At 45.6% G+C, this 15,293-nt stretch overlaps 1 protein-coding gene across 4 annotated transcripts in view; it reads left to right on the top strand.

Moving 5' to 3' along the window:
* The window catches only part of CYP46A1 (cytochrome P450 family 46 subfamily A member 1), a 32,598-nt gene that overhangs the window by 5,166 nt on the left and 12,139 nt on the right, over nt 1-15,293 (top strand). For 2 of the 4 annotated variants that reach the window (XM_082450299.1, XM_082450301.1), the window contains 6 exons: nt 1,688-1,768; nt 2,361-2,442; nt 8,794-8,867; nt 9,342-9,428; nt 14,014-14,152; nt 14,860-14,970. In XM_082450299.1, coding sequence (XP_082306425.1) covers nt 1,688-1,768; nt 2,361-2,442; nt 8,794-8,867; nt 9,342-9,428; nt 14,014-14,152; nt 14,860-14,970 — 574 coding nt within the window. Of the gene's footprint in view, nt 1-1,687; nt 1,769-2,360; nt 2,443-8,793; nt 8,868-9,341; nt 9,429-14,013; nt 14,153-14,859; nt 14,971-15,293 lie in introns of those variants that run through there. The other 2 variants (XM_082450302.1, XM_082450300.1) reach the window with 2 other exon arrangements.

The following is a 15,293-nucleotide window of genomic DNA, read 5'->3' as shown; positions in this document are numbered from 1 at the left end:
CAAATTACCTCTGGGGGCAACTGAGATGCAACCCCCTGGGGAACTCTGGGACCCGGTGGAACACAGGCTCCCCCCACCCCACCATGAGGTGGAGGGAGAGGGGGTCACTGATGGAGGGCTGCTCTGGGGGGTGTTGAGCTGGAATTTCCAGGCTACTCCCCCTGCAGGCAGAGCCAAGAGAGCACAGGGCAGAGACTCGGGTTCTGGCATTTGGAAGCCTCTCCACCTGCAAGGATAAGGGTAGGGGGCGGGTGCAACAGTGTCTGCTGCCCCCACCAGGCCCCCTCTCAGTCCTCCTCACCTTAGTGAGTGGCAGCTCCATCCAACCTTCCAGCGGCCCAGGCCAAAAGCCCCAGGGTCATCCTTGACCCCTGTCTCACACCCCATATCCAGTCCATCAGCAGGTCCCCTTGGTGCCGTCCACCTTCACGTACATTCAGAGTCTGACTTCTCATCTCCACTCACAGCCCCCTCACTGGTGCCCCTGCTTCTACCCCTGCCCCCCACCTGCCCTGTTTACTCTCAGCTCTGCAGCAGCAAGGACAATTCATTTAAAACCCAATTCAGAGCCCATCTCTGTTCTGCTCAAAACCCTCCAGTAGCCCCCACTTCACCAAGCTCAAAGCAAAAGTTTGGATAACAGCCCACAAGGCCGTACACGATCTTCCCCCCATCTTGGTGACCTCATCGTGTACCAGGTTCCCCTCAAGCACTCTGCTCCAGCCACACCGCCTCCCTGCTGTTCCTTGAACTTACCAAGCACTCTCCTACCTCAGGACCTTTGCACCTACGATTCCCTTTGCCTGGAATGTTCATCCTCCGGATACCTACGTGGCCAAGTTCCTCACTTCTTGCAACTCACATGTCACCTTCTTAAAGGGATGTTCCCTGACCTGCCTATTTACAATAATCCTCCTACCCCCTTCCCCAGCTCTCCTTACCTCCCCCAAGTCTGATTTTTCTCCCATCACTGTCTGACTCCCTATTTACTTATTTATATATTCACTCTGTCTCCTCCCAGGAGAATGTGAGTGCCATGACCCAGAAAACCCCAATTGCAGTTTTGTTGTCGCCCATTCTGGAAGCTGTAGTAAGTGAGCTTGATGGGAATAAAGTTAAACAGGAGACAGGAAGTCACCAGTACCTTGGAATGTGCCTAAGGTGACACCACACAGGATTGTTTACAATCTGGTAATCGCACTGCTGAGTTAACATGACCAAACTATGTCCTGGTGAGAAGGACTGTGGGGCACCCTGGTACCATCCACGCACCTGGGGCCAGGTGACTTCCTCTTCCCAGCCTTGGTTGCCCTACCTATTAACTACGTTAATAATAGACCTACTTCAGGAGGTGTGGGGAGTTCAGATGGGGTCAAGCTTAGCATGGTGCCCAGCATTTAGTAAGTGTTCCATGAATGTCTCAGGTTATTCCTCATGCCAGCCCCCAATCTCTGCACCAGGGAGATGGTTTTATCCCTCTCCATATTTCTAAGAAAACTTCCGGAGCCAGTCAGACCCGGATTTGCATCTTGCCTGGTGACCCTGAGCCAGGACTGTACCTCTCCGTGCCTCAGTCCTCCCATCTGTGAAGTGGGCCTGATAATGCCAACGTCACAAGGTCCTGTGGGGAAGGGAGCACTGTTTGATGGTGACTTCCGGTCATCTTAATGTTTCCCATTTCTTCTAGTTTCCTTCTAGGACACCTCCCCTACTTTTGGAAAAAGGATGAGGTTTGTGGCCGCGTGCTCCAAGATATGTTTTTGGATTGGTGGGTCCTAACTTGTCATTTGTTGCCCCTACTCCAGTCTCTGCCCCTCATGAGCCAGCTTCCCCCAATCCCCTAACCCCCAGTCCAGCACACACCCACCTCCCCAGCCCAGGTCACTCCCACCCCCAGCAGTTCCTCCTCTGAGGCACGCAACGGTGGTTCAGAAGGCAAGCTCTGCCTTTTGCCAACTGCGTGGCCTTAGACCAGGCATCAGAAGCTCTCTGAGCCTCAGTTTCTTCATCTGTAAACTGGGTGGGGGTGTGACTAGGTAACAGTCATTGTTTAGGGTGGTGCTTTACACTTTTCAGAGACATGATATTGCTTGATTCCCAGCACAACCTTTTGGAGCAGAGGAGAAGGGTAGCAACCCTATTTCATGGATTTGGAAACTGAGGGCAGTGGGGGATGTGACTCAGCAGTGAGTCAGCAGCAAGGCAGAGCCTTGGCCCCAGACCCCTGCTGAGGCCCGCCCCCCCCCCGTCCCCACCCCCAGGGATGGGACGCCCTGTTTCTCCAGCTGAACCTGGGCTGATCTAATGATATTCACATCTCTGGTAGTTGACAGCCTCCTTCGCATCACTTTGGTTTCCAGGGCTAAGAAGTACGGACCTGTCGTGCGGGTCAACGTCTTCCACAAAACCTCGGTCATCGTCACGAGCCCCGAGTCGGTCAAGGTAGGAAACAGAGTGGTTTCCAAGGGGAGCCCTCCCCTTCCCTGGGATGGGTGCATGAAACTCTACCCCATGGACTGTGGGAGAAACGTTCCAGAGTCACATGCATTTGGGCTGGTTTCCCAAGGATCCTGACGGGAGCAGCATCTTTCCCTCTAACCACCCACTTTTCGGCAGTGGGGGTGGGGGGCTCCTAAAAGCAGGGCTGTTTGATGTGGGCAGTGGGTTATTGTTAGAATCTTCTGGGTTGGGAGTTTTGCCCAGCTGGTGCACATGTGTCTGGTTGGTTCACCTCTCTTAGAAGTTCCTTCATCTGCAAGGTGGGATTATAACCCCTTTCTTTTAAGACTATGATGGGAACTAAATATTGATCCATTTATTTAACAAATAAAGGGTCAAAAGATGCTTCAACATGCACTTTTCTATGTACGTCACTATTATTAACCCATTGAATCCACAGAGGGGTAGGGACTCTTATTAGTCCCCATTTGAGAGGTGAGGAAACAGAGACAGGCAGCATCAGTTGGCCTGTAATATGTGCAGGATGGTGTCTGCCATATAAGTACTAAGAATAGCCAGTTGGCAGAACTGGGCTTAAATCTGGGCTCTGCCACCAACTGGCTGTGGAACCTTGGACAAATTACTGTTTCACTCTGAGCCATACTTTCCTCGTCTGTAAAATAGGGATGATGCCTCTCTTACAGGTGGTTATAAGAATGGAACTGATGAACTGGGAGATTGGGATTGACATATAGATACACTAACATGTGTAAAATAGATAACTAATGAGAACCTGCTGTGTAGCACAGGGAACTCCACTTTGCTGTACAGTAGAAACTAATACAACATTGTAAAACAACTATACCCCAATAAAATAAAATTAAAAAAAGAATGGAACTGAAATAATGTGTGTGAACCATCTAGCCCGTGCATGGCACACAGCAAGTGCTCAATAAATGATGGTGCTGTTATTCTCACGGTGGGTACTGAGCTGATGTGCAGGGGTGATGGTCTGCTTAGACAGTGGCTGTGGTGACACTAAGAGGGATAAAATACAACTTGGGGTCTAGATCACAAGACAAGTTGAATGACCATGGTGTCTCTAACAGGATGTTAAAAGTCATTTTATTTTTAAGAAGTTTCATCGTGAATACAGACACATGCCTTAAGACTTTTTAAAGCATGCTACCAAAAACCATACACAAGACCTTCATGATGCTCAATGAGATAAGAACTTGAAAGATATATATTAATATGATGAATTACATTGCTTAGCATTTAAGTGTTAAATCAGCACTTTCTGGTCATGATACAATTTGTTCCTGGATACACGGATACAATTTGCTCATCTTTTGTTGAGAATTTTTGTTTCTATATTTTTTCTTCTCTTGATCCCTGGCTTTGGGATCAGGTTAATAGGCCTCATAAGATGAGTTGGGAAATGTTCCCTCTCCTCTGTTTTCTGAAAGAGTTTGTATAGGAGTAGTGTTATTTCTTCCTTTAATGTTTGATAGAATTTACCAGTGAAGCCATCTGGGCTTGGCATTTTCTTTGAGAGAAGTGTTTTTGTTTTCTTTAAATGATGCAATCAATTTTTAAAATTGATATATGGCTATTAAGATTTTCTATTTTTTCTCGAGTTTTGTATCTTTCAAGGAATTTCTCCTAAATTGTTGAAATTACTGATATAAAGTTGTCCACAATATTTATTTATTATCTTTATCATGTCTACTGGATCTCTGGAAATGTCCCCTCTTTCATTCCTGAGAATAGTAATTTGGGTTTTCTTTTATCTTATTGAACAAGCTGGCAAGAGGTTTTTCGATCATATTCATCTTTTCAAAGACCCACCTTTGGTTTTATTGGTTTTCTCCATTGTTTGTTTCCTATTTTATTGATTTCTGCTCTTTTTTATTTCCTTCCTCTACTCACTTTCAGTTTGTTCTTGTTCTAGTTTTTTAAGGTGGTAGCTTAGATAATTGATTTTAGATTTTGTTTCCTTTCTAATATAGGCATTTAAAGCTTTACATTTCCCTGTAGGCCCTACTTTAGCACAAATATACCACACATTTCAACATGTTGTGCTTTTATTTTCATTCAGTTTAAAATAATTTCTTAATTCCCTTGTGATTACTTCTTTGAACCATGGATTATTTAAATGTGTGTTATTCAATTTCTAAGTATTATAAGATTTTCCAGATATTTTTCTTTTATTGATTTCTAATTTAATTCTGTAAGGTCAGAGAAAATGTTCTTCATGATTTCAATCCTTTAAAATTAATTGAAGCTTGTTGTATGGCCTAGTATATGGTCTATATTTGTGAACATTTGTGAGCACTTAAAAAAAAACATATGTTCTGTAATTGTTGGAGTGTTTTAGAAATGTCAATTAGGTGAAGTTGGTTGATAGTGTTGTTTGAATCTTCTAAATCATTACTAATTTACTTTCTATATGTTCTAGCATGCAGAAAGTAAATTACTCTCTACTGAGAGAGGAGTATTAAACTCTCTAACCCCATCATGGAATTGTCTATTTTTACTCTCAGTTCTATCAATTTTGATTCATGTACTTTGAAGTTTAGTTACCAGGTGTGTACACATTAAGCAAAGTTATAATCTTTGTGATGAATTGATCCCTTTATCTTTAGAAATTTCCCCTTTTTCCTTGGTAGTATTCCACTTCTTGAAGTATATTTTGTTTGGTATTAATATAGCCACTTCAGCTGTCTTATGTTTAGTGTTTCATAGCATATCTTTTTCTATCCTTTTCCTTTCTTTTTGGCCGTGCCGTGTGGCATGCAGGATGTTAGTTCCCCGACCAGGAATCGAACCCATGCCCCCTGCAGTGGAAGCGCAGAGTCCTAACCACTGGACTGCCAGGGAATTCCCTCTATCCTTTTACTTTTTATTATTATTATTATTTATTTTTTTAAATTTATTTCATTTATTTATTTTTGGCTGTGCTGGATCTTTGTTGCTGCATGTGGATTTTCTCTAGTTGTGGCGAGTTGGGGCTACTCTTCACTGAGGTGTGTGTGCTTCTCATTGCGGTGGCTTCTCTTGTTGTGGAGCACAGGCTCTAGGCATGCGGGCTTCAGTAGTTGTGTCATGCAGGCTCAGTAGTTGTGGCTCGTGGGCTCTAGAGCGCAGGCTCAGTAGTCGTGGCATACAACTACTTAGTTGCTTAGTTGCTCCGTGGCATGTGGGATCCTCCCAGACCAGGGCTCGAACCTGCATCCCCTGAATTGGCAGGTGGACTCTTAACCACTACACCACTAGGGAAGCCCTATCCTTTTAGTTTTAACCTATCTGGAATTTTATATTTCAAGTGGGTTTCTTATAGATAGCATATAGTGGAGTTTTGCTGTTTCACTCAATCTGAAGATCTCTGCCTTTTAATTGGAGTGCTTAGGTCATTTACATTTAATGTAATTATTGATATGTTAAGTTTAAATATACCATGCTGTTATTTGTTTTCTATTTGATCCACCTGTTTTTTGTTCCCTTTTCCTCCTTTCCCGCCTTTTAGATTATGTTTTAGTATTCCATTTTATATCCACTATTGTCTTATTAGCCTCTTTCGCTCTCTTTGTGGTTGTCCTAGGATTCATAGGATAATCTTTAACTTATATCAATCTATCTTCAAATAATATTATATCACTTCATCTCTGTTTACCTTTAAGATTTTCTCTTTATCACTGGTCTCAGAAATTTGATTATGATCCACCTTGGTGTGCTTTTCTTTGTGTTAATTCTATGTAGGATTCTTTGAACTTCTTGGATATGTGGGTTCCTTGAGCATATTTGTAAAATTGTAATAAATGTGTTAAAGTTCTTGTCTGTGAATTCCGTCATCTCCATTATTTCTAGGCTTGGTTATAGGTCAGATTTTCCTGCTCTTTGGCATGCCTAGTGATTTTATGTTGCACAATGGACATTGTGACTTGTACATTGCTGAGTGCTCAGTTTTGTTTTATTCCTTTAAAGAGTGCTGGACTTCATTCTGGCAGATCACTTTGATCCTCTCCAGGTTGCTTTAAGGCTTTTGAGGGTTGAGCAAGTGTAGGCTTTTACTCTAGAGCTAATTTAGCCCCACTACTAAGGAGTGACCCTTCTGAGGACTCTAATAAAGGCCTTGTGTCTGACGTTTAACTGTGGCCAATGGGAACTTGGACAATTCTTAGCTTGTTTGAGCTCTGAGAATTGTTTAGCCTATAGTTACCCAGTAACTCTCCTTTTCCCAGAAGTTTTTTACCTGGTCTTGTGGAGTTTCACTCTACACATGCCCAGACTGGTAGTTATACAAAGATACAGGGGATCCCTGTGCAGATTTCTGCACAGGACCTCCTTCTATGCATAGCTCCTTCCTCTTGAGTCCTCTGCCCTACAAATTCTAGGCTTTTCTGGCTTGCCTGGACTCTGACCTCTGTCTTATCAATTTGGAAAGCCTGCTGGGCTGTATTTGAGTTTATTCTTTAAGTACCTTTGTCCTAAAATTGCCTCTGGGCAGAAAGCTGGAGTGATCCTATATTGTAGGGCTCTTGTCTTTTTTTTTTTCCCCCCCTTTTCCTTCTGTCATGGTTCACTGCCCATTGTCCAGTGTCCAAAAGCAGACACTGCATACTTTTTGCTTATCTTTCTAGCTGTTTATGGCCGGAGGGAAAGTGCCTAGCAGTTACTCCTCCATGGGCAGAAGTGCACTGTCAGAATGGGCAACAGGAGAAGGCAGCAAGGTGCTGGGGGTTCCCTGTGCATCCCTCATGTCCCAGAGCCCAGCTCACTGGGCCAAACAAAGGATCTGTAGTTCCAGGGACAGCAGGCTGTGGGGACCCTGGTCAGAGACTGTGCTGAGGCTCTTCTGCCTCAGGGGGGCTCCTCAGTTCAGGTTGGGAAGGGCTGGCACAGACCTTGGACTACTCAGAGGTATTTGAGTAGGGCCCGGGAGGTGGGCCTTTACTGCCAAGGTCTTTTTGCAGAAGAGGAAACCAGCAGGAGTAGGATAGTGACAGAACTTGGTTTACAAATGGCAGTTTTTGGGTAGGGGTGGGGTCCCTGGGATGTGGCTTGTGACCTGAAGTCAACATTTCTGGGGTTTCCTTTGAGCTGAAAATTTGGCTTAGATTCCCAGGAGCTAAGTCCACAGTCACCAGCAGCCCCTGGGTTTAACGGATAGCAGAGATGTTACCTTACTGCATCCCAGTGCCCACAGGGTAAAGCCAAGCATCTCACAGGGCAAGCTTCTGGGGTCTGGCCCGGCAGCCCCTCCAGCCCCCCTGCTGCTGCCCCTCCCCCGCCTCCACACCTCCACTCCTCTGCCTGAATGCACCATGTGACTGACCGGGGTTCCCCTGCCTGGATCACAGCCTTCTCTCCCCCCGCCCCCACAGCAAATTGCCTGGATTCAAATCCTATGTCCACCGTTTACGATGTGGTGACCCTGGGCCAGTTTTAAACTTCCGTTTTTCATCTAGATGTACGATGAGCATAAAAATACCACCCACGTCTTAGGGTTGATTGGGCATTAAATGAGCTCTAGGATGCTGGTGTGCATTTGGCACTCATGGAGCACCTGCTGTGTGCCAGGTGCCATTCTCTGCACTTTTCACGTAGAAACAATTTTCTCTTCACAGCAACCCTACCAGGCAGGTACTCTCCCGAATCCCATCTTGTAAAATAAGGAAACAGGGGCAGAGGAGGTGAGTAACTCACCCAGGGTCATAGAGTTGGCAAGTGGTGGAGTGAAATATTTGAGCCAGATTCAGATTTAAGCCAGTGGAACCCACAGCCTGAGCTGTCAACCCCTGGGCTGTGCTTCCTCAAAAGCTGCTAGCTAATGTTACTGTTGCTACCCTCCTGCTCTTGGTGAGGAAGTGGACCCTTCCTCCAGGAAGCCTTCCTTGACTTCCACGGCTGGGTTGGCACTAACAACACTGAATCTGTGCTGAGTGTCTCTCCTGTGTCCTAGAAGCCCTCCCACCAGGCTTCTCCCCTTCCCCACTCTGGTTTCAGAGCAGCCCAGGCCTTTTCTTGTTGTCGCCACTTTGGAAGGTGGCGTGGTGTGGGCTCCTGAGTGTGGGCATTGGAGTGAGGAAGCCACCCTGCATCAGTCCCCAGCTGTGTGACCGCAGGAAAAAAATCACTTCAGCCCTCTGTGCCCCGCTTTCCTCATCCCCGAAAGACAGGACTTCCGGAGGGAGTAGGTGAGATCACTCATATGAGCGTTCACACCGTAGCTGGCACTCAGCTCAGGGCGATTATTTGGAGGTGTGTTTCCTAAGAGACAAGAAAACTGCTGACTCCTCTGCAGCCTCTCGTGGGTGCACAAGCTCATGTTGTTTTTTTGGGGATGTTTAGAAGTTCCTGATGTCAACCAAGTACAACAAGGACTCCAAGATGTACCACGCGATCCAGACTGTGTTTGGTGAGAGGTAAGACGCGAGGAGGGGTCTGCGGCGAGGCCAGGAGAGCCTCTGGCTGCAAGTGGAGGGTCCACAGGGTCCAGAGTGTTGGATGTAGCATTAAGTCCCAGTACCCTGGCTGCCGAGCGCACAACAGGGGCCATCCGTGGTGGTCACCGCTCTTGTCACCAGCACCTTCCTTCTCGTCCTTTCCCCTCCAGATGGCAGGTGGGAATGCAGGGGTCACTGAGGTTGGGGCCCACAATCACCCTTATGTATGTATGTATGTATTAAGGTAAAATTCACATCACATAAAATTCACCGTTTTAACCGCATTGGAATTACAATTCAGTGGCATTGTTACATTCACCATGTGGTGCAACCATCACCATTGTCTGGTTCTAGAACATTTTCATCACCCCAAAAGGTGACCCGACCCCGTCAGGCAGTCAGTTCTCATTCCTTCACCCCGTTTCTCACATCAAGCGTTTGTCTCTTCCGCAGGCTGTTTGGCCAAGGCTTGGTGTCCGAATGTGACTATGAACGCTGGCACAAACAGCGGAGGGTCATGGACCTGGCCTTCAGCCGGAGGTGAGTGTGGCCGCAGACAGGCCCTGGGGTCATGGCTGGTTGCTCAGAGGTGGTGCTGGGCTGCCAGCCTGGGTGGGCTTGGCAAGGGCGAGTCTTCACTGGAAGGGGCTTCACCTTCACCCAGGCTGAAGGGAGAGAGGAAGGACACGACATTACTGGTCAAAGAGAGAGCAAGACAGCCAGCGGGGTGGGAGTCTGAGAGGCCCCGGGTAGTTTGTGAACGTCAGGAGCTGAATGACCACAATGCCTGGAGGTGTGGGGTCCCTGTCCCCCAGCAACTCCCTTGGCTCAGACCTCATCACTCCTTGTCTGGGCTTTTTCATTTATTATAGTTTTCATTTTTTGGTGACATTTTATTTTTAAAATAGCTGTTTTCATGAGATATAATTCAAATACAATACAATTCACCCATTTACAGATACAATGCAATGGTTTTCAGTATATTCACAAACGTGTACAACTATCACCACGGTTGATATTAAAACATTTTCATCGCCCCCCAAATCAGTCACTCCTTATTTCCTGTCAATGCCTGCAGCTTCTGACAACCACTAATTTAATTTCTGTCTCTATGGATTTTCATATTCTATACATTTCTTATAAATGGAATCATACATTTCTTTCATGCCTGGTTTATTTCACTTAGCATAATATTTTCAAGGCTCATCCACATTATAGCATGTATCAGAACTTCATTCCTGTTTATTACCAAATAAGATTCCATTGTATGAACATACCACATTTTATTTGTCCATTCATCAGTTGATGGACATTTAAGTTGTATTTACTTTTTGGCTATTGCGAATAATGCTGCTATGAACATTTTTGGGTGGATATATTTCTCTTGGGTATATAGTAATGGGATTGCTGGGTCATATGGTAATTCTATGTTTAACATTTTGAGGAAGATAATCTTTTATTTTGATATAATTTCAAATTTACAGAAAAATTGTCAGAATAGCCTAAGGGACTTCTGTATATCTTTTACCCAGATCCACTTATTGTTTATCGTTTAAATCACCATATGTTTTGTCATTTCTTCTTTATGTGTATATATAAATATATTTATAATTTTCTCTCTGTGTGTGTATGTATATACATTTTTGTATAGTGTATGTTTTTTAAATTATTTGAGAGTAAATTGGAGACATTGTAATCTCTTCCCTTAAATGCTTCTGTGTGTATTTCCTATGAACATGGACATTCTTTTACATGACTGCAGTTCAGTTATCAAAATGAGGACATTTAACATTCATCCAATACTGTTATCTAATCCATAATCCATATTCAAATTTTGTCACTTGTGTAATGACAGCTCTTTTTTTTCTTGTCTAGGATCCAATCCAGGTCCATGTGTCACGTTTAGTTACCGTATCTCTTTATTTTATTTTATTTTTTAAAATTTTAAGTAATTTAATTAAATTAATTCATTTATTTTTGGCTGCATTGGGTCTTCGTTGCTGCGCGCTGGCTTTCTCTAGTTGCGGCGAGCGGGGGCTAATCTTCGCTGCGGTGCGCGGGCTTCTCATTGCGGTGGCTTCTCTTTCTGCAGAGCATGGGCTCTAAGCACATGGGCTTCAGTAGTTGTGGCACACGGGCTCAGTAGTTGTGGCCTGTGGGCTCTAGAGCTCAGGCTCAGTAGTTGTGGTGCGTGGGCTCAGTAGTTGTGGTTCATGGGCTCTAGAGCACAGGCTCAGTAGTTGTGGCCCACGGGCTTAGTTGCTCCGTGACACGTGGGATCTTCCCAGACCAGGGCTCGAGCCCATGTCCCCTGCATTGGCAGGCAGATTCTTAACCACTGCGCTACCAGGGAAGTCCCAGTTACTGTATCTCTTTAGCCTCCTTCATTCTAGAACAATTTTTAGTCTTTCCTTAAATTTCTTGACCTTAAGATTACAGGCCAATTTCATAGAACATCCTTCAGCATGGCACCAGGCACTTCACAAGCCCTCCAGGAATGTCCATAGAATGAATGCATGGAATGGTCTTGGTCTTACTGGAAAGTTGCCAGGAATGATAAAAGGAATAGACTAGAAGGAGGCATTTATTTAATGAATGCTTGTGCCAAGTGCCCGGGTTATGAAGGCCAACCAAGGTGACGTGGTCCCACCCTCAGGAAGCTTTGAGGTTATCGGAAGACATAGATTCTAGCCAGATGGCCGCCCACAGTGCTCATGATATAAATACCAGCAGCACTGTTTTGGTTGACCCTCTCCATTACACTGAACCTCACGTTTGAACTGCACTTTACATTTTATTAAGTGCTTTCACATTTTTATTTAAAAAATTTTAAATTGTGGTAAGATACACATAACATAAAATGTACCATCTTTCCCATTTTTAGGTGTACAGTTCAGTGGTATTAAGTACATTCACATTGTTGTGCAACCATCACCACATATTTTTATTTTTTAGTTTCACAATAAGGTAGCCAGCTAAGAGATGACAATTTTACTGGAAATGCAAAATTCACAAAGGTGCATGAAAGAAGCTTTGGGAGATTCCTGTGTTTATGAAAGTGTCAGTGATCCTTGGTTAATCCGAATTCACTATTGAGGAAAAAAATAGGAACCACTGGTGAGTTTCATCTCCAGCCATTATCCACAGAGAATATCATTATATACTTTTAATAAAATCGTGAGAATGAACTGCCAGTTTCTGCTTTTCTAGATATTAATTTTACTGAAAAACCTTGGTCCCAATCATTCCATAAAAGACAAGGAAATGTAAAATAGATAGCTAGTGGGAAGCAGCCGCACTGCACGGGGAGATCAGCTCGGTGCTTTGTGACCACCTAGAGGGGTGGGATAGAGAGGGTGGGAGGGAGACGCAAGAGGGAGGAGATATGGGGATATATGCATATGTATAGCTGATTCACTTTGTTATACAGCAGAAACTAACACACCATTGTAAAGCAATTGTACTCCAATAAAGACGTTTAAAAAATGCAAAAAAAAAACAGACAAGGGGTTGGGATTTTACTGTACCGCTAACATTCCAGTCCGATATTTTGTATCTGCAGTAGCTTCAAGGGATTCAGTACTGGTGTGGTAACCAGTGCATGGGATCCAAATAGTCAATTTGAATGTGTTTTTTTTTAAAAAAAGACAACTACAAAGAATTTTGCAAATAAATATATACTTGCAAACCATGTAAGTGTTATGAAAAAAAGTCAAGGGTACTATGGGAGCATATATTGGGACTACTTAGGCTTAAGAGACATTTCCCTGAGGATGTGGCATTTGGGTGTCCACCTGGAGAGAGGGCAGATGTTAAGGTGTTATGAGGCATAGGGATGGAGGGTGGGAGGGGAGACAGCTCAGGTAGAGGGGACAACACGTGCAAAGGCCCTGAGAAGGGAAGGAGCATTGGGCTTTGGAGAAGATAACAGGTCATTGTAACAGGAAGGCAATGCTGCAGGCGGGAACAAACAAGAGCAGACAGCCTCCTGGGCCCAGGTGAGGATTTCCCCTCCCTCACAACAGGGTGCTTCAAAGCATTTTAGGTGAGCAAGGGACCAGATTCGAGTGGTGCTTTCATTATATGCCTGGGCCACAGAGAACAAGACATGCAGCCAGCATGGGGTGGGAGCAGCAGTGACCAGACAGATGCCGGGGCCTGTGCTAGAGCTGGGAGACAGAGCAGTGCTGGCTGATTGGCAATAAAGAGTGGATAGTCTTTCCTAATTAAAAAAGTTATTCTTTTTTTTTTCTCTTCCCCAATTTTCTCTTTTTACTGTTTTTTAAAACCTCTTATTTGGAAATAATTTCAAATTTCTAGATAAGTTTCAAGAATAAGAATAGGAGAAAAAAACACCCTTATACCCTTTACCCAGATTGCTAACATTAAAAATGACTTTTAATTTCAAAAGCAGCACTTTCTCTTTGTAAAAATTCAGAAATATGTAATGTACAAAGGGACAATTTCCCCCCTTTCCACTCCCTCAGGGATACCATTTTTGTGAGTTTGGAGTACATCCTTCCACACCTCTTTCTAAGCTGTATGCCAGGCAGACAAGCCAGGTAGCTGTCCCGGGGCAGGGGCGCTGTGGGTTGGGAGCTCTGGGTCAGAGGACTCATTTCTGTGTAGGGTTGGGCACTATGATTGCTCAAGGACAGAGAGTGAAATGGGATAACAAAAGGCTGCAGATGGTGGCCCCAGGCAGGGCAGGTAAGGAGAGTGGGCAGTGCGACCAAGAGGTTGGAGGGGAAACTTCATGGACTCTAAGAGGCCCCAGAGGCCTTTCTTCCCTTCCTCCCCACTGTCTTCTGGAGTTTCTACATTGCCGTGTCTCCTTGGGGTCAGAGTTGAAGGGTCAAGTGGCAAACAGAGGACCCGTGAAACCATTAAAACAAGGGTAAAGGGACAGTGGCCATCCTGAGTGGAGGGGGCTGGTGAACTCCAAGGCTTAGTTTGATTACTGCAGCCCCAACCTGTGAGCTGGGTCTTAAGGGGAGACCAGAAAGGCTGGGAGGGGCCCCCACCTCCAATCTGCACACTGGTCTCCCTTCAGAAAGGGAGGCACAGGATGTCCGCAGCTCTGGGCTGTTCCCAGTGGCCGCTGACGTCTGTGCTGTTTCCTCAGCTCCTTGGTTAGCTTGATGGAAACATTCAATGAGAAAGCGGAGCAGCTGGTGGAGATTCTGGAAGCCAAGGCGGATGGGCAGACTCCGGTGTCCATGCAGGATATGCTGACCTGCACCACCATGGACATCCTGGCCAAGGTGATGGGAGGATGGCGGAGTGGGGCATGGGGCGGGCCACACGGGCAGGGGGCACTTCTTCCCTCCCTCTTCCCCTGCTTGCTTCCCTCCCCTCCCCCCGCATCTCCACATATAAGCCGCCCCTTCTCTGGGCTGGGAGGGTCATCTGTTTTATCTCCTCGAACTTTTAAAACAGCAGTGTGAGGTTGGAGCTACCTAACTCAGTCTCTAGAAATGGACACAAAGAGATGCGGAGACAGGCCTTTGGCTGGTCGGTGGCAGGACTAGGACTGGATCTCAGGTCTGCCTGACTCCCAGCCCAAGCCTCCCTCCCCCTCAGCACCCCCCATGGGGTACTGCTTGACTTTTCACCCTGGCTGTCTCAGCAGTGGCCCAGATAACCCCCAACCCAGGTTAAGGATGGAGTTCAGGCACAGTGAGTGAAGAGTCGTCACCATTGAACAATTCACTGGAAAGCTGGGTGTGAAATAGACACAAAAGGAAGGCTGCATTTCAGGGGAAATGCATCTTGTCAAGGAAGGAAGCCAAGGTTTGTTGAGTGGCTACTATGTGCCACTTAATCCTACCACATCCCACAGGTTCGGGATCATCATGGGTTGTTGTAAGGAGTCGATGACATGATGCACACAGCCCTTAGCCCAGGCTCTGCCCTGGCTCTTCAATCCTCCCATCACCCACGCATGACCTTGACCTTCTCTCTCCCCCAGGCAGCTTTTGGGATGGAGACCAGCATGCTGCTGGGTGCCCAGAAGCCTCTGTCCCGGAAAGTGAAACTGATCCTGGAGGGCATCAGTGCATCCCGAAACACTCTGGCAAAGGTACCTGCCATCGTAGCTTGTCTTGTCCTCATTTGCTGGAGAACTTCCTCCTGTGATTTTTTTCAGAATGGGTTTTGAGTTCTGATATGTCTGAAGTGACTTCCAAATCAGTTAGGATTTGCATACATCCCCTAAAGTAGAGGCTGAAAATCGAAGTGGTTTAAGTAAATTAGGAGTAAATCTTTCTCTCATGTGAAATGATCCTGAAGCAGGATGGCAATGATGACCCCACAATGTCAGATGTTCCTGGATTTTTCTGTCTTTCTGTTCCACTGTCTCTAGCACATCACCTCATTGTTATAAGATGGCTGCTGCAGATCCAG

This window comes from Balaenoptera physalus (genome assembly GCF_965194825.1).
Source record: "Balaenoptera physalus genome assembly, chromosome: 2".
NCBI lineage: Eukaryota > Metazoa > Chordata > Mammalia > Artiodactyla > Balaenopteridae > Balaenoptera > Balaenoptera physalus.
Note: the sequence above shows the minus strand (reverse complement) of the source record. Positions and strands in the feature narration are given on the sequence as shown.